General features: G+C 43.6%; 1 protein-coding gene across 3 annotated transcripts in view; it reads left to right on the top strand.

Moving 5' to 3' along the window:
* NIPAL3 (NIPA like domain containing 3) overlaps positions 1-17,752 on the top strand; it is a 34,631-nt gene that overhangs the window by 3,379 nt on the left and 13,500 nt on the right. For 2 of the 3 annotated variants that reach the window (XM_034413476.2, XM_034413477.3), the window contains exons 2-7: positions 4,454-4,663; positions 6,758-6,826; positions 6,909-7,080; positions 11,188-11,247; positions 12,129-12,274; positions 17,498-17,594. In XM_034413476.2, coding sequence (XP_034269367.1) covers positions 4,571-4,663; positions 6,758-6,826; positions 6,909-7,080; positions 11,188-11,247; positions 12,129-12,274; positions 17,498-17,594 — 637 coding nt within the window. In that variant the 5' untranslated portion in view covers positions 4,454-4,570. The remainder of the gene's footprint in view (positions 1-4,453; positions 4,664-6,757; positions 6,827-6,908; positions 7,081-11,187; positions 11,248-12,128; positions 12,275-17,497; positions 17,595-17,752) is intronic. The other variant, XM_034413478.2, reaches the window with a different exon arrangement.

The following is a 17,752-nucleotide window of genomic DNA, read 5'->3' as shown; positions in this document are numbered from 1 at the left end:
TTATCCTGCATCCCGGCCTTCTGCACTCCTATAACTGAAAAAAGGCTGTGGTGGAAGATGAGGCGAGAAGACACAACTTCACTCTCGCATCTGAGACGTAGACCTACGAGCATATTCTCATTTAAACATATGTGCGAAAAATGTTGGGGGGGACCAGCAAAGAGATGGTGGTGCCTAGGGAATGGTCAAATATGAGACAGCATGGCCCAGGGCTGCATAATGAGCAGAGCAACTGGCTCAGAAGACACCTTCCCTAGTTTTTCACGCTGTAAAGGTGACAGCAAGACACAGGTCATCAGTCCTCAAGTTACAACTGTTTGTTTAGTGACTATTCAAAATTACAGCAGCACTGAAAAAAAGTTACCGTCTTTTTCAGAGTATAAGACGCATCTTAGTTTTTGGGGAGGAAAATAAGAAAAAAGCTGATTGGCAGGTGGATCGGCCTCCCAGAATATCCCCAATCAGCTGTTCCCAGAGGTGAATTTTAGCAACAGGTTCTTTGGTTGTGAGCTCTGTGCCTTGCTTTTTTTTTTTTTTTTTTGGCTTTTTTTCTGCCTCTGAAACTTCTGAAACTCTGTTTCAGAAAAAACTTTTTTTCCTGCCTCTGAAAGCCTCCGAAACAGAGCTTTAGAAAAAAAAGCCTCTGAAGCTCTGTTCGAGGGCTTTTTTTCTGAAGCTTCGTTGCTGATGCTTTTTTCAGCCTCTGAAACCTCCGTTTGAGAAGCCGGGGCTACATTCGGAGTATAAGACGCACCCAGATTTTCACCCTCTTTTTTGGGGTCTTATACTCCGAAAAATACGGTACTTACAATCTTTTTTTCACACTTATGACCACTGCAGCATCCCCCATGGTCATGTGATCAAAATTCTTGGTAACTGGCACGTATTTATGACGGTGGCAGTGTCCCGGGGTCATGTGATCACTTTTTGCAGCCATCTGACAAGCAAAGACAACGAGGAAGCCAGATTCACTTAACAACCCTGTTACCAATTTAATAACTGTAGTAAGAAACTTGACAACTATGGCAAGAAACCTAAAATGGGGCAAAACTCACTTAACAACTGTCTCGTTTAGCAACCCATTTTAGGCTCAATTGTGGTTGTGAGTCAAGGACTGTCTCTACAAGGCTCTGTTAATACAACTTTACAATAAAGTAAAATATGCTTCTCTGACTGTTTTTTCTCTCTACCTGTTGAGTCTGATATCAATCTTGTTAGTCTAAAAGCATAATTCTCCCGCTGTCACCTATACAGCCTAATACCTTAGGGAGGTTTCTCCTGAGACAGAATGGAGTAGTGAAGAAGATGCTGGACTAGGAAGGAGAAAATCTACATTTAAGTCCATTCTGAGCCCTGGAAGTCCACTGGCCAACTTTGAGCCATTCCATCCCAGCTTAACTTGCCCCATTGCTTTGCTCTATGGAAATTATGGAAGGAGTGATACATATATCTACGTACGTTCCACATCCAGATAGACAGGACAGCAGAGTAGAGTAGAGTAAGAATAAGAATAAGAATAAGAATAAGAATAAGAATAAGAATAAGAATATAGGAATGGAATGGAATGGAATGGAATGGAATGGAATGGAACGGAATAGAATACTTTATTGGCCAAGTGTGATTGGAGACGCAAGGAATTTGTCTTGGTGCATAGGCTCTCGGTGTACATAAAGAAAAATAAAATACATTCATCAAGAATCATAAGATACAACACTTAGTGATAGTCATAGGTTACTAATAAGCAATCAAATCGTACTAGGAAACAAATAAAACAATATAAATTGTAAAGATTCAAGCAACATGCTCATAGTCATAAGTGGGAAGAGATAGGTACTAGGAAGGATGAGAAGAATAATAGTAATGCAGTTTTAGTAAATAATTAGACAATGTTGTGGGAGTTAGTTGTTTAGCAGAGTGATGGCATTCGGGAAAAAACTGTCCTTGTGTCTAGTTGTTCTGGTTTGCAGTGCTCTATGGTGTCGTTTTGAGGGTAGGAATTGAAACAGTTTATGTCCAGGATGTGAGGGGTCTGTAGATATTTTCACAGCCCTCTGTTTGACTCGTGCAGTATACAGGTCCTCGGTGGAAGGCAGGTTGGTAGCAATTGTTTTTTCTGCAGTTCTTAAGTACTTTGGAAAGCCACGATCCTGTAGTGGGCTAGACACGAAGGCACCAAGATTGAAGTTGACTTCCAGCCTTGGAAAGTTCTTTAAAGTGAATCTGGGCCACTTCCTCCCTTTCAGCCTAAGTGCCACTATGGTGCATTGGTGAAGGTGCTGGAGTGACGGGCACGGAGACCCGGGTTCTTATTCAGCCACAGAAGCTTCCTATCGATCTTAGGCCCAGTCCTTCTCTTTCAACCCAACTACTTTCTCAGAATTGTTATTGCGTTGAAAAAGACAAGTAGTAGCCCTCAACTTGGGACCGGAATTTCCTTTGCTAAACAAGGCAATTGTTAAGTGAGTACCACCTGGTTTTAGAACCTTTTTTGCCATGGATGTGAATCACATGGTTGTTGTTAAACAAATGGAGTTTCTGTTGTGGTCCGCCAGCAGCCTGCAGAGCTGGCAGCAGAGTCGGACAGTGAGGAGGCTGGGGAGGAACATGAGCCAGTCCTGGAGTCTGGGGAAGGTCTGGACGAGGGCTCTGCATCAGAGGCAGAGATGGGGCCAGGCCCATCGGAAAGTGATGTGCAGATTCCGGAGCCTCCAGAGGCTGACAGCAGTGAGGCAGAGGAACAGGAGGAGCCTGTTCCTAGTGCACGCATGAGAAGAGCTGGCAGAAGGCAAGAGCAGCTAAAGCAAAAGGGACGACTCGGGAGTAGGGCCAAGAGATGATTGGCCCCTCCCATAAGACTTAAAAGACCAGCAACGGCTCTTGGGCTCTTTGCTGGAAAACAACATTGATAGACTTGTTCTTGTCTTGCTGTAATCTCTGGTCGGCATCTTCTGCTTCTGAACTTTTGCCAAGAGAAGCCTTTGGCAGTTTGCCTAATTATACCAAGGTTGGTGATTAGACTGAAGAATTTGTGCTATGAAGACTTTGTTTTGATTTAATTTGGACTACGCTGAGAATGAGTTAATTCTCAGCTGTTCTAATAAAGTCTGTTTTTGAACTCATTGCGTCTGATAATACCTACTTGGGCCTGGGTCACAACAGTTTCCCCCATAGACTTAGCTTGTTGGGAGCTGGCTGGATGGCGATCACGTGACCCTGGGATGCTGCTGGTAAATACATACTGGTTGCCAAGCATGTGGATTCTGGTCATGTGACCACGAGGATGCTGTGACTTATGTGAGGACCAGTTGCAAGTCATTTTTTTTTCAGTGCTGTTGTAACTTCAAATGGTCACTAAATAAATGGTTGTAAGTCAAGGACTACCCGTAGTAGGGGAGAGTATGCCACTTCCAGAGGCTGCACCAAAAGTGGGGTGTAGACTTAACATTGATTCATATTTAATGGACTTCCATACTCTTTCAAAGCTCTCTGACAATCAGTCTGGGAATATCAACTCATGGCAAATAACATTGGTACATTTTTATTTATTAGATGTATATGCGGCCCATCTCACTGCCAGGCAACTCTGGGAGGCTTACAGCATCGTAAAACATAATATAAAACAATTCAAGGCTTACAAACATTAAGCATTAAAAAGAAACTGGATAAAAGGGATCAGTACCGATCAAGGAGAATATTTGTAGCTCAGGCTTGAAATGAGAGGGATCCTTGGTGCTCTCAGACATTTCATTACCTGACTAGGTAAGTCATGAATGCTCATTAGCAATGCACTGATAATGTTACCTAGTCTGCCAAGAAAACAGCCAACCTCAGAGAGCACCAAGGATCTCTCAGGGACTGATACATAAATAGGATGGAGATGGGCATTTATCTAAAGTAAACTCATTTAAGTTGGACCATACGAAAGGCTGAGCGCCAAAGAATTGAGGCCTTTGAACTCTGGTGTTGGAGAAGACTCCTGCGAGTCCCTTGGACTGCAAGGCGATCCACCGGTCAGTCCTAGAGGAGATCAATCTTGACTGCTCTTTAGAAGGCCAGATCCTGAAGATGAAACTCAAATACTTTGGCCACCTAATGAGAAGGAAGGACTTGCTGGAGAAGAGCCTAATGCTGGGAACAATTGAGGGCAAAAGAAGAAGCGGATGACAGAGAACGAGGTGGCTGGATGGAGTCACTGAAGCAATAGGCTTGAGCTTAAATGGACTCCAGAGGATGGTAGAAGACAGGAAGGCCTGGAGGAACGTTGTCCATGGGGTCACGATGGGTCGGACACGACTTCGCAACTAACAACAACAAAACTCTTTCATTCTCATTCTCTCTCCCTCCCTCCCTCCCTTCCTTCCCTCCCCCCCCCCATATGTCCTCTGGTTTCTCCTCTTCTATTTAACTTTACTTTGGAGAACAGTTAATGAATCTGCTTTCTTTGTTCAATCAGATTACGGCTATTCTCTAGAGGAGGCAGATGGGGAAGGAACCAGGGAGACTGTCTGGCCACTTCCTGGATTTAAAGTGGTGCTGAATTTAAACACCGGAAATGTACAGATAACCTAAAATGGAGAAAGCAAACAGCCCCAGCTTGCAACTAGAGCAGCTAGTGACTCAGCCAGTCCCTGTGGCAGTCCACGAAGATGCCTTCTCTTACAAGGTAATTTCTTTTATCCTCAAGTTTTTGTTTCTGAGATTCACCACAGGAGCCCGAGGTAGCACAAAAAGAGGCTTAATATTTTAATAATATATTTTTAAATATTTATTAAATGTAATTGGCTAGCCATCTTACCACGGGTAATTCTGGGCAACTTACAATATGTATATAAAAAAATAATAATACTATAGGAATAAAGTGCTCCAAAAATATAAAGACACAAAGGGTGTAGCTCAGAAACGTGGACCTCGGGATCAGTGGCTGGAGAAAGAGACATGAAATGGGTGACGGTATAGATACATAAAGACAGTCATGCCTGTCTCACTTAACAACCGCAGTGATTTTTTTTAAACAACCATGGCAAAAGAGGCTGTAAATTTGAGTACACAACTATTTGTATTCAAAAGTGACTCAAGCAGTCACTCTCCTATTTATTGGAGTTATAAGGAGGGAAGGTACAGTTCAAGCAGATTCGGTTATTATAGCCAACCTCAATAAAATATACCGTATTTTTCAGACGCACTTTTTCCCCCCGTAAAAGAGGCTGAAAATTTGGGTGCATCTTATACTCCGAATGTAGCTTTTTTGAAGCTTTTTTTCAGCCCTAATGAGGCACTAGCGAGTGAAGCTGATCTTCTGTGCTTTTCCTGTTCCCTCCGACTCTCAGCTGTGCTTTAGAAGCTTTTTTTCAGCCCTAACGAGGCGCCAGCGAGTGAAGCTGATCTTGCGAGCTTCGCCTGCTTTTCTCATTGCTTCTCTCTCCAAAGATCAGCTGTGTTTTAGAAGCTATTTTTTATCCCCAAGCAGGGATAAAAAGCACACACTCAAAACCAACGAACTAATGTGCTGAAGCTGACCAGACTAAGGATGCTAGCCAGATGAATACCTGGTAGGCAGATTTTTTCCCCCCCTATTTTCCTCCCCAAAAACTAAGATGTGTCTTATACTTCGGTGCGTCTTATACTCCGAAAAATACGGTAATTCGGATCTTCCTGTGGAATTGATTTTCTGGTCTGGTCCACCTAATGGGGATGAGCTGCCCTTCTGATAATGTTATAATATTGCCAAATAATATCCCGTAATTTTTTGGAAAGTCAGAAAGCAAGTGAGACGACCCGATTTTATGACCTTAAAAGAATCACTATGGTTGTTAAGTGAGTCACACAGTCATTAAGCAAATCCAGCTTCTCCCTTTGATTTTGCTTGTTGGAAGACAGCTGGGAAGGTTGCAAATGGTGATCACAGAATCCTGAGAATGCTGTGACTGTCAGAAATACATCCTGGGTGTCAAGCATTCCAAATTTTGATTATGTGACTGTGAGGGTATTGCAATAGTCATAAGTGTGAAGACCGGTCATAAATCATTTCTGAATGGTTGTAAGTCGAGGATTACCTGTCCAGAGGTGCTTTTGGCCTTAGAATTCTTGCATGAATGAGTTTGGAAATGCAACGGACCAGATTCCTCTTAATACAGTGACCTACGTAGTGTTGAACTTGGGGATGAGTTCGGTTCAGGCCCATTCAATGTATCTTTTGAGAGCATCGGTTTGGAGAAAGCTGACATGGATTTTATGTTTGCCTGGACATAAGTCCTCCTTGCATGACTTTTACTTGAATATTGTAAGTCTGAGGACTGGTGATAAAGACACTTCTTTCAATGCTATTATAATGTTCGATCCATTGCTAAATGAAAGGTTGTAAATCAGTGGTGAAATGCTACCGGTTCGCACCGGTTCGGGCAAACCGGTAGTGATAAAAAGTTTTTTAAAAAGCTACTGGTTCCTCCCAACCGTTTTTCCGACGACCAGCTGTGCCACATGATTTAAAATCTCTAAAAACCTGCTTTCTAGTGAATCTAAATCGCGTGGCACAGCTAATCCCCCCTCCCTCGCTGTTCTACTTACCTTCCCAAGCCTCCTTTTGGTGTGTAATGTGCATGCATGCATTTGGCGCGCACTGCGCATGCACAGCCAGCGAACCGGTGGCAAACTGGTTCATATTTCACCATTGTTGTAAGTCGAGGACTACCTGTAGGTCCATCTTGCATTGACAGAAGCTGCGAAGTTTAATCCCTGTGCTTTTTTCCTTTCATTGCAGGAAAATCTGATTGGTGCCTTGCTGGCCATTTTTGGGCATCTGACGATCAGCATTGCTCTCAACCTCCAGGTGAGTTGAGAGAAGGAGCAAAAGGATTCCAGAGCCATAGAAACCACAATGCACTTTCTCATCCTCCTTTCTCTTCCTCTAGAAATACAGTCATATCCGGTTGGTGAGTTGCAAAGAGACAAAGGCTTATTTTAGGACCAAGACATGGTGGTGTGGTTTGTTCCTTCTCTGTCTGGGAGAATTGGGGGTCTTCTCCGCCTACGCTTTTGCTCCCCTGTCCCTGATAGTGCCTCTGGGAGCTGTCTCTGTCATAGGTAAGTCCCTCAATACATGTCAGAGCTTCTCTTCGTGGTAGAGCAGGCTAAGAAACCAAGCCCATGAATGCTGATAGGACTGCGTCAGAATATTCATGACTGGGAAGGCATGGGAACAAGGTCAGCCAATGAATAGGCATAGCAACTAAGTCAGCCAATTGGGTGCTGCTGAGGCATACTGGAGCCCAGGGAGTGTCTTAGTCTGCAGCTTCTGATTCTGTGCAGAGAAACAAAACTGAAACCAGTGTATGTTAAGCTCTGAGCTGTGAAGCTGTGCGTCTGAACTTGTCTGCTCTTCTGAGCTGAAATGAAACTGTGAATCTGCTGTTGGTATTGTAAACTTACTTCATGTATAATTGTGAACATAAAGAAGTTAGTGGATCCTGCTGCATCAGTTTATCTGCGTGTGCTTCTGGATTTGATTTTTGCAACAAACTCGGACAGACTGTTATTAAGTGGATTTGTTTATTCGTTCATTCAATTTATGTAGCCACCCATCTAGCATTTGTGACTCTTTAAGTGGCTCGCAAGTAAAACACAGGTAGTCCTCCACTTACGATCACAACTGAGCACAAAATTTTTGTTTCTAAGTGAAACACTTGTTAAGTGAATTTTGCCCCATTTTACGACCTTCTTTGCCACAGCTGTTAAGTGAATCACTGCAGCTGTTAAATTCATACACGGTTGTTCAGTGAATCTGTCTTCTCCGTGCACTTTGCTTGTCAAACGGTCGTAAAAGGGGATCACGTGACCCTCACGATACTGTAACCGTCATAAAATACGAGTCAGTTACCAAGCACCCGAATTTTGATCCCATGACTATCAGGGTGTTGCAACAGTCAAGTGTGAAAAAGGGTCAGTTTTTTTAGTGCCATTGTAACTTTGAATGGTCACTAAATGAACCGTTGTAAGAGGAGGACTACCTGTAATTACAAATGAGCAACTAAAATTAAAACAATTGAAAAAAAAAAAACCAATTGAAACAGTTAAAACTTAATTTGAGGGAAGAGCACAAGCAAGGCATACGATAACGAACAGTGCAGCCAACTTTAATTACAAAGTTAGAAGTCACGAAAGTCTTGGAAGTTTGTGCCTTTCCCTTCCTTTCCTTTACCTTAAGGAGAACCAGGGAGGGTTTGTCTGAGATGTTTACCTCAGGTAACAATTCTGGCTGGGACATAGGTTTCTTTTATCTGACCATTGTATATTCGTTGGCCCTCTTCCTCCGGTTTCTCAAGGTTATTCCTTCTGCCATGCAGATAAGTCTTGCGCCTGCAGACGTCTCCCACAATGCTGTACGATTTAGGCCCGATGATATTTCTAGCAAAAGGGTCCTTGGTGCTCTCTGAGCTTGCTTGTTTTCATGCAGACAAGTTTCGTTACTCTAACTAAGTAACATCATCAGTGCTAGTAAGGAGTGCTGTTTGCTGTCAGTTTATATTCTGTTGTCTTGCCTGTTTGTGTTGGGGAGGTAGGAACAGTCTTAGTGTTGTAGGAAATAAAACGGAACCAAGCCACGCTCTTTGATGCAGGAAAAAGGTTTATTGTGCACGGTTCAAACAGTCCAAAAACGGGCAAAGAGTCTGAACAATGATGGCTGCTTTTGGCCAGATATTTATACAGTTTAAAGGCAAAGTTATTACGAAGAGTGAAACATTTCACATGTAGAAGTTACCCTTTAATCTATCTCTAGGAAAGGAATAACAATCCTGTTCCCACAGGCTTAGGTTCTCAGCTCCGGAGCTCAAGACATAATAAAAGAGGAGATAAGGGGCTCAGAGACGCCTCAAGGGCAGTAAAGGGGGCAGTAAGGGAAGCAGTATTTCTCCTCTAGGATATACATGACATTTGGGATGTAATAAACATTAAACAACAGGATGTATCTGTTTAGGGTCAGTTTGCCATTTTACAATTCTGTGCCTACGTCAAATACCTTTTGCCATTTTAGCACCTTGGCACGGAAGAGGCACTTCTGTCTTGACCAAAGATTTAGAATTATAATATTTGAATTTTGTCCCAATATTGGATCTTAGCCTGGCTCATTAGAGATTCTTTGCTTGGGCTGTTTACTGATGGCTCTTTGGCAGTTTCTTGATTGAGGGTATTGCTTACTTGATTGTTGGTCTGAAGTTGACCTTGGCGTTAATCTATGCTGATCTGGGTGCTGATTCCTGGTGGAGAGATGCTGGAGTCTTTTTTTGTTCTCTTTTGGGCTAGTTGATTGTCTCTTTTGCATAGTGTATTCTTCTTCTTCTTGTGCCATATCCATCATTGGACGTTGGCGATCATGTTGGCGATCCTATTTTTGTCAACAGCTGCATGAAAAAGTGCTGCTGAGTTTTGTCCAAACCAGTCCCTTAGATTTGGAAGCTATGATTTTCTTCTTCTGCCTGGACCTCGTTTGCCTTCAGTCTTTCCCTGGAGGATTAAGTGAAGGATGCCGTATTTTTCTGGGTGTCTCATCACATGTCCAAAATATTCTAACTTTCGCTTTTTTATGGTTTTGATGATTTCCCATGGCATTCCCAGGCGACTTATCACCATCTCATTTGTGATTTTGTTAACCCATTTTATACGTAACAGCCGTCTGTAAATCCACATTTCAAATGCTCCTAGTCTCTTCAAGTGGTTTTCTGTCACGGACCAACTCTCTACTCCGTAGAGCAGGATAGAAAAGATGTAACATCTGACAAGCCTGATTTTCAGTCTTAGGCTTATGTCGTGACTGCAGAAGACCTTTTTCATTTTGAAGAATGCTGTTCAAGCTTTCTCTATCCTTGTCTTTACTTCACTGATCATGTCCCAGCTTTCGTGTCAATTAAAACCGAGGTACGTGATCCTTTCAACTTTTTCTAATGGTATTCCTTCCGAATTTATCAGTGGTAATTAATGGGTTGTTTGCTGACGACCATGTTCTTGGTTTTTGAGGTGTAAAGCTTCAAGCCATATTTTTCAGATATTTCTGAGATTCTGTTGTTGAGGAGCTGAAGGGTCTTCATGCTTACTGGCAAACAAAACTGTATCATCAGCATATCTTAAATTGTTGGTCGGAACACTTTGAGGCCAGCATCAATCTTCTCCAGTGCTTCGTTGAAAATTGACTCAGAGTAGATATTAAATAATAAAGTGTATAGTGTATAGATGTTGTTAATGTCTATGTGTCTATTGATGGCTGATTTGTCAGAGTGCCAAGCTTCTAGACATTCCCTGGCATTTTTGGATTTGGCCCGGTCTAGGATTGTCACATTTTCCCAATTGAAACTATGATTAAATCTATCTATATGTTGTGAAATTAAAAAATAAACTGATACGGTAGCAAACAGCAATCCTTAGTAGCACTGATGCTGTTACCTAGTTAGGGTAATAAAACGCCTGCAAGAAAACAAGCTCAGAGAGCACCAAGGACCCCTCATGTCAACCCTGAGCTACAAATATTCTCCTTTATTGATATTTCTAGTATCAGATGTATCTCAAAAACTGAAATAGTTGACAATCCATATAAAATTGCTTCCTATGTAAAGAAGGTCAGACGGCGGTGCAGGTAGCAAATCTTCAAGATGCTGGCAAGATCCATAGTCTTACATCCTCCCAGATCCAGGAAGCTTTGATATGTAGGCCAGATGTTCTCCAGTTATGCTGATTTACTCAAAAATAAAAGAGGGAGGAGGGAAACACTAATATTCAATCAAACATTTCCACAAGTGAAAATACATGCATACCAGAGGTGGGTTTCAGCAGGTTCTGACCAGTTCTGGAGAACCGGTAGCGGAAATTTTGAGTAGTTCAGAGAACCGGTAGTAAAAATTCTGACTGGTCCCACCCCCATCTATTCTCTGCCTCCCAAGTCCCAGCTGATCGAGAGGAAATGAGGATTTTGCAGTAACCTTCCCCTGGAGTGGGGTGGGAATGGAGATTTTACAGTATCCTTCCCCTACCATGCCCACCAAGCCACGCCCACCAAGCCATGTCACGCCCACCAAGCCACACCCACAGAACCGGTAGTAAAAAATTTTGAAACCCACCACTGACGCATACCCCAGCTTGAACTAATCAGACCAGCTGTCTCTAGCATCAGCAAAACTCATTGCTTGCTATTTTCTCATGCAGCAAGTGCAATCATCGGTGTCATATTCATCAGGGAAAAATGGAAACCTAAAGACTTCTTGAGTAAGTGGCTGGATGCATTTTTTCAGAACTGCCCGTCTTCAGCACGTTTCTTTTTACCTTTGCTTCCCTTGCTTGACTCTTGCATGGATTGTACAAATCAACAAGAATTGATTTCTGGCACTCTCTCCTCTCTCCCTTAAAATTGCAATTATTATTTTAGCTTTTTTCGTACCTGCTAATTTGTTAGGACCAGCTTGGAGGTAGCTGGCTACTTTTTCATTATTTCAGAAGGATGGGTTGGAGGGTTATGTTGGTTTCTCATCTTGGATAGCCAGAAGAAAAGGGGGCAGCGCTGTCCTTGTTAATTTACATCCGGATCCCTGGGATGCATTCCTTCTTCCGTTTTCCTTCTTCCATTTTCCTTTTTTTTTTTTTTTGCTAATTGTTTTAATTATAACACACAGGTAGCCCTCAAGTTACAGCCATTTATTTAGTGCAGGGGTCCCCAGATGCATCAGGGGTGAAATCCAGCAGGTTCTGACAGGTTCTGCAGAACTGGTAGCGGAAATTTTGAGCAGTTCAGAGAACCGGCAAATGCCACCTCTGGCTGGCCCCAGAGTGGGGTGGGAATGGAGATTTTGCAGTATCCTTCCCTCAGGAGTGGGGAGGGAATGGGGATTTTGCAGTATCCTTCCCCCAGGAGTGGGGAGGGAATGGAGATTTTGCAGTATCCTTCCCCCAGGAGTGGGGAGGGAATGGAGATTTTGCAGTATCCTTCCCTTGCCACGCCCATCAAGCCACGCCCACCAAGCCACGCCCACAGAACCGGTAGTAAAAAAAATTGTATTTCGCCACTGCTATGCATGTGTATAACTCAGAGCGGTTGTAGGTCTCCGAATTAATGCACTAACACAGCTTTTCCTGTCTTCATCCTGCCAAAGGGCGTTATGTTTTGTCCTTCATAGGCTGTGCCTTAGCCATTGTTGGGACGTATCTGCTGATCACCTTTGGACCAAACAACCATGAAGTCATGACAGGAGAGAACATCAGAAAGCACTTGGTCAGCTGGCCATTCCTTCTGTATATGGTAAAGTGACCCATTTAATCGAGTCTAATCTGTGCTCTTCCTCCTCAGCTTCGTTTCATTTAGAGGCCTAAGCCAGGGGTGAAATCCAGCAGGTTCTGACAGGTTCTGGAGAACCGGTAGCGGAAATTTTAAGTAATTCAGAGAACCGGCAAATGCCACCTCTGGCTGGCCCCGGAGTGGGGAGGGAATGGGGATTTTGCACTATCCTCCCAGGAGTGGGGTGGGAATGGAGATTTTGCAATATCTTTCCCCTGGAGTGGGAAGGAAATGGGAATTTTGCAGTATCCTTTGCCTGCCACGCCCACCAAGCCACGCTCAGAGAACCAGTAGTAAAAAAAATTGGATTTCACCACTGGCCTAAGGCCAATAAGTGATGTTTTGTGCTTGCTCTGTGGTTCCTTGATCTAGATGAGGGTTTCTCAAATCTTGGCAACTTGAAGCGGCGTGGGCTTTTGATTCTCAGAATTGCCGGCTGCCTGGGGAATTTGGGGAGCAGGCTTCCCCACATCTTAAAGTTGCCAAGTTTGAAAAATGCTGATCTAGAGCTTTAGCTTTAATTGGTTTGTAGGGTGGGTGGGTCAGAAGAGCCGAGTTCATATATCAAATTGAACCATAAAGCAAAGATGGGCAGCCTCAGAGCTGTATGCAATCTGGTGCTGGCAAAAAAAACAGACAGGTTTCTTATCCTCAGAAAGATAAATTCTGAAACGGGATGACTGTCGTTTAAAATAATCAAGAATCCAATGCTTTTAGGAAACAAAACAACCCTCCCCACAATACTGTCATTGTCAGCTCCAATTTTGTTAAGAGTGTTTCTCAGGCATCAAAAAGTTGACTGTCCCCTTGCCATAAACTATGATTTGCAAATCGCAATGATATATGAATAGATTGTATTACCCTATTTTTCAGAGTATAAGACGCACCTTAAGTTTTTTGGGAGGAAAATAGGGGGGAAAAAATTCTGCCTACCAGGTATTCATCTGACTAGTCCTTAGCCTGGTCAGTTTCAGCACATTAGTTCACTCACCGGTTTTGAGGTTGGGGCTAAAAAAACAGCTTCTAAAGCACAGCTGATCATCGGAGGGAGCCACAATTAGAAAAGCAGGCAAAGCACGGAAGATCGCTTCGCTCGCGTTGGGGCTGAAAAACAGCTTCAAAAGCACAGCTGATCCTCGGAGGGAGCAGCAAATTAGAAAAGCAGGCAAAGCATGGAAGATCGCTTCGCTTGCGTTGGGGCTGAAAAACAGCTTGAAAAGCACAGCTGATCCTTGGAGGGAGCTCCAGTGACTAAAGCAGGCAAAGCACGGAAGGGGTAAGAGAAGGCAGCAGCTGTTCAGGGTAGCCATTTTGGGCACCACGTGGGGTTACATTTGGAGTATAAGATGCACCCAAATTTTCAGCCTCTTTTAGGAGGGAAAAAAGTGTATCTTATACTCTGAAAAATACGGTAAGTCAAACCAATTAGGTAACATTATGATTTAACATGATGTGATCCCAAATTGAGTTTTAGACCTGCAGTTACAATGGATCCCTAGATATCTCTAGATATCCTGAGTGGCTCAAGGTTGACTCAGCCTTCCATCCTTTCAAGATTGGTAAAATGAGGACCCAGATTGCTGGGGGCAATAGGCTGATTGCCTACGCTTAGAGAGCAGTATATAAGTCTAAGTGCTATATAAATCTAAGCGGTATATAGGTCTTAAGTCTATTGGTATTGTCCTTCCTTCCTTCCTTCCTTCCTTCCTTCTTTCCTTCCTTCCTTCCTTCCTTCCTTCCTTCCTTCCTTCCTTCCTTCCCTCTGCCCACTGCCAGCAGTTCGATCCTGACAAGCTCAAGGTTGACTCAGCCTTCCATCCTTTCGAGATTGGTAAAATGAGGACCCAGATTGCTGGGGCAGTATGCTGACTCTGTAAACCACTTAGACAGGGCTGTAAAGCACTGTGAAGTGGTATATAAGTCTACGTTCTATGGCTATTGCTATCCTTACCCAATATCCAGCCTAGATAGTTGTGTTTAAACACAAGCTCTTGGACTGGTAGCTCTAGTGCAGGGGTGTCAAACTCACATTGTCACGGTGGTATCACGTGACGCATCAGAACTTTTCCCCCCTTCACTAAACCGAGCATGGCCAGCACAGGATGCATCTGGCCCATGGGCCGGAAGTTTGACAGCCCTGCTCTAGTATGTTAAACAAGCCAAGTTGGCCAACTCATTGTAATAATGTAGAGCAGGGGTCAGCAACTTGCAGCTCTGGAGCCGCATGTGTCTCTTTCACCTTTCACCTCTGCTGCGGCTCCTTGTCACTCAAAATATGTGTCATGACCGCCAATGTGCGACACCCGCCAGCACACGATTTATTGAGCTTTTCAACCTCGGGTAGGCCAACCATGGATAAATCCAAGAAAAGTAAAGTTTCAGAAGAAAACAGAACGTTTAATTCGACTACGTATGCTAGTTTTGTGGCCGCTCCAGAAATTGTCAGGCACGGGAAGGGTTTTGTGGCTCTGGTGTTTTCTTTTCTGTGGGAAATGGGTCCAAATGGCTCTTTGAGTGTTCAAGGTTGCAGACCCCTGTTCTAGGGTTTACAAACTACAGAGGATCAGTTTTTGTGTTATTGAGAGAAGCTGGTTTTCACTTTTCTGAGCAAAACAGCCAAAAATGAGGAATCTGCCAGCAGAAAGAAGCAGTTCAGCAAATAGGTGTGGCCCCAGAAGATTTTACTGATTTTTTTTAAAAAATGTGTATGCTCATCCATTTTGAATAAACAGTTTTAATCAAACCTCAATGTAATAAAACCTCCATAAACAAAGTATATAATTAAAATAACAATTACACAAGATAATATAATTAAAATAATAATTACACACAATTATAAGAATATAATTAAAACAATAATTGCTCAGGAACTGAGGCACTGCCTAATACCTCATAGAGTTACGTTTACAGTTTCATGAACAAGATGGCAGACACAGCAATGCCAGCCCAAACATGCTCCCCACTTCCTCTGTTTCAGGGTTTGAATAAGATGCCATGTGGACCGGCTGCAGCTTCGAACCCAGGTTCAAAGCAACTCTCGGCCATGAGAGCTCCCTGGGTGACTTTGAGCCAATCCTTTTCCCTAAGCCCAGTCTATTTAGCTGTGCTGTCGTGGTGGGTGAAGCTTAGCTCAGGGAGTGTTGAATGCGTGGCCCTGAGTTCCTGCAGAAAAGGCAGGATCGGCTTTTAACAAATAGATAAAATAAACTGCACTTCACCTAAGCCAGGGGTGTCCAATCTTGAGACTTGTGGACTTCAACTCCCAGAATTCCCCAGCCAGCCATTTTTATGACCCACGCCCAAGTAAGTAGTATTCGAGGCAAACAATTCCAAACAAACAGACTTTATTAGAACAGCTGAGAATTAACTCATTCTCAGCGTAGTCCAAACTAAATCAAAACAAAGTCTTCATAGCACAAATTCTTCAATCTAATCACCAACCTTGGTATAATTAGGCAAACTGCCAAAGGCTTCTCTTGGCAAAAGTTCAGAAGCAGAAGATGCCGACAAGAGATAAGTGCAGCAAGACAAGAACAAGCCTATCAACGTTGTTTTCCGACAAAGAGCCCAAGAGCCGTTGCTGGTCTTTTAAGCCTTATGGGAGGGGCCAATCATCTCTTGGCCCTATTCCTGAATCGTCCTCTTTGCTTTAACTGCTCTTGCCTTCTGGCAGTTCTCCTTATATGTGCACTAGGAACAGGCTTCTCCTGTTCCTCTGCCTCTCTACCGTCAGCCTCTGGAGGCTCCGGAGTCCGCAAATCACTCCCCGATGGTCCTGGCCCCATCTCTGCCTCCAACGCAGAGCCCTCATCCGGGCCGTCCCCAGCCTCCAGGACTGGCTCCTGTTCTTCCTCAGCCTCATCGCTGTCCGACTCTGCTGCCAGCTCCGAAGGCTGCTGGCGGACCACAACAGCCATGTTTAGTGCAATGTGTGAAACCTAATCTATAATTCAGGCCTCCTAAACTGATAACAGTAGTGACTGTTCAAAGATATGACCTACCTGAAAAAGGGAACTTATGACCCAGATCTGAAGTCCTAATGGTCATTGGGGGGAATTCCCCTTCTTAGAGCTGGATCGTAATAGCAATAGCACTTAGACTTATATACCGCTTCATGGTGCCTTACAGCCTTCTCTAAGCGGTTTATAGAGTCATCCTATTGCCCCCAACAATCTGGGTCCTCATTTTACCGACCTTGGAAGGATGAAAAGCTGAATCAATCTTGAGCCTGGTGAGACTCGAACCGCCAAAGTGCTGGCAGCCGGCAGTCAGCAGAAGTAGCCTGCAGTACTGCACTCTAACCATTGCGCCACCACAGCTCATAAGTCCTCTTTTTCAGGTAGGTCGTAACTTTGAACAATCCCTACAGTCACGTGACTCTATTTGGGGCACTAGGCAATGCATACAGGTAGTGCTCGACTTACAACAGTTCATTTAGTGACCGAAGTTACGTCACTGAAAAAGGTGACTTATGACCATTTTTTTTGCACTTACGACTATTGTAGCATCCCCATGGCCACATGATCAAAATTCAGATACTTGGCAACTGACTCATATTATGACGGTTGCATTGTCTTGGGGGCTATATCAACACCTTTTGCGACCTTTTGAGAAGCAAAGTCAATGGGGAAGCCCGATTCATTTAACAACCGTGTTACTAACTTAACAACTGTGGCAAGAAAGGTTGTAGAATGGAGCAAAATTCACTTAACAACTGTCTCCCCTAGCCACAGAAATTTGGAGCTCAATTGCAGTCGTAAGTGGAGGACTACCTGTATTTACGGCCATCTGCAGTGTCCTGTAGTCACGTGACTGCATTTTGTGGCGGTTTTGCTAAAAACGGGCACTTCCGGCCCATGGCGAACAATGGCTTACACTTATGACCACCGTGTTCACTTAATGACCGTCACAAAAAAGTAAAATCCTTTTACCACCATTACAACTTGTGACCCTAATAGGCATTTTCCAATATGGTTGTAATTCGAGGACTATATGTCCTTGGAATGCAAACTCCAGCTCCCAGATTTCTGGGGAACTAAGGCAGGAGAGACCCCCTTTTTCATTTCATTTCTAAAGGGGGGGGTGTCTGTCTCTTCAGCCTGCAAAGGCAAGAATGGGTGGGGGCGAAACCTTGGAAACCCAGCCGTATTTCAAACCCAGTGTCATTTCTCTGTTCTCGTTCTTTAGCTGGTGGAGATCATTCTGTTCTGCCTGCTTTTATATTTCTACAAGGAGAAGAAAGCAAACTATATTGTGGTGATTCTGCTTCTGGTAGCCCTCCTTGGTAAGTTTCTTCTCCTCTTCCTCTTTACGTAAGGTCAGTTTCACAAACTGGATTGTTAAACCTCGGCCTCTGATTAGCAAAGAAGCAAGTTCATGCATGCGGGATGGGTGTGAGGTTTAATCTCCATTCAGCTTTCCCAAAGATAGTTCCTTTTGTGG

Source organism: Pantherophis guttatus, chromosome 10, assembly GCF_059756535.1.
Source record: "Pantherophis guttatus breed Tessera chromosome 10, ASM5975653v1, whole genome shotgun sequence".
Lineage (NCBI taxonomy): Eukaryota > Metazoa > Chordata > Lepidosauria > Squamata > Colubridae > Pantherophis > Pantherophis guttatus.
This window is presented reverse-complemented; position numbering and strand designations above follow the sequence as displayed.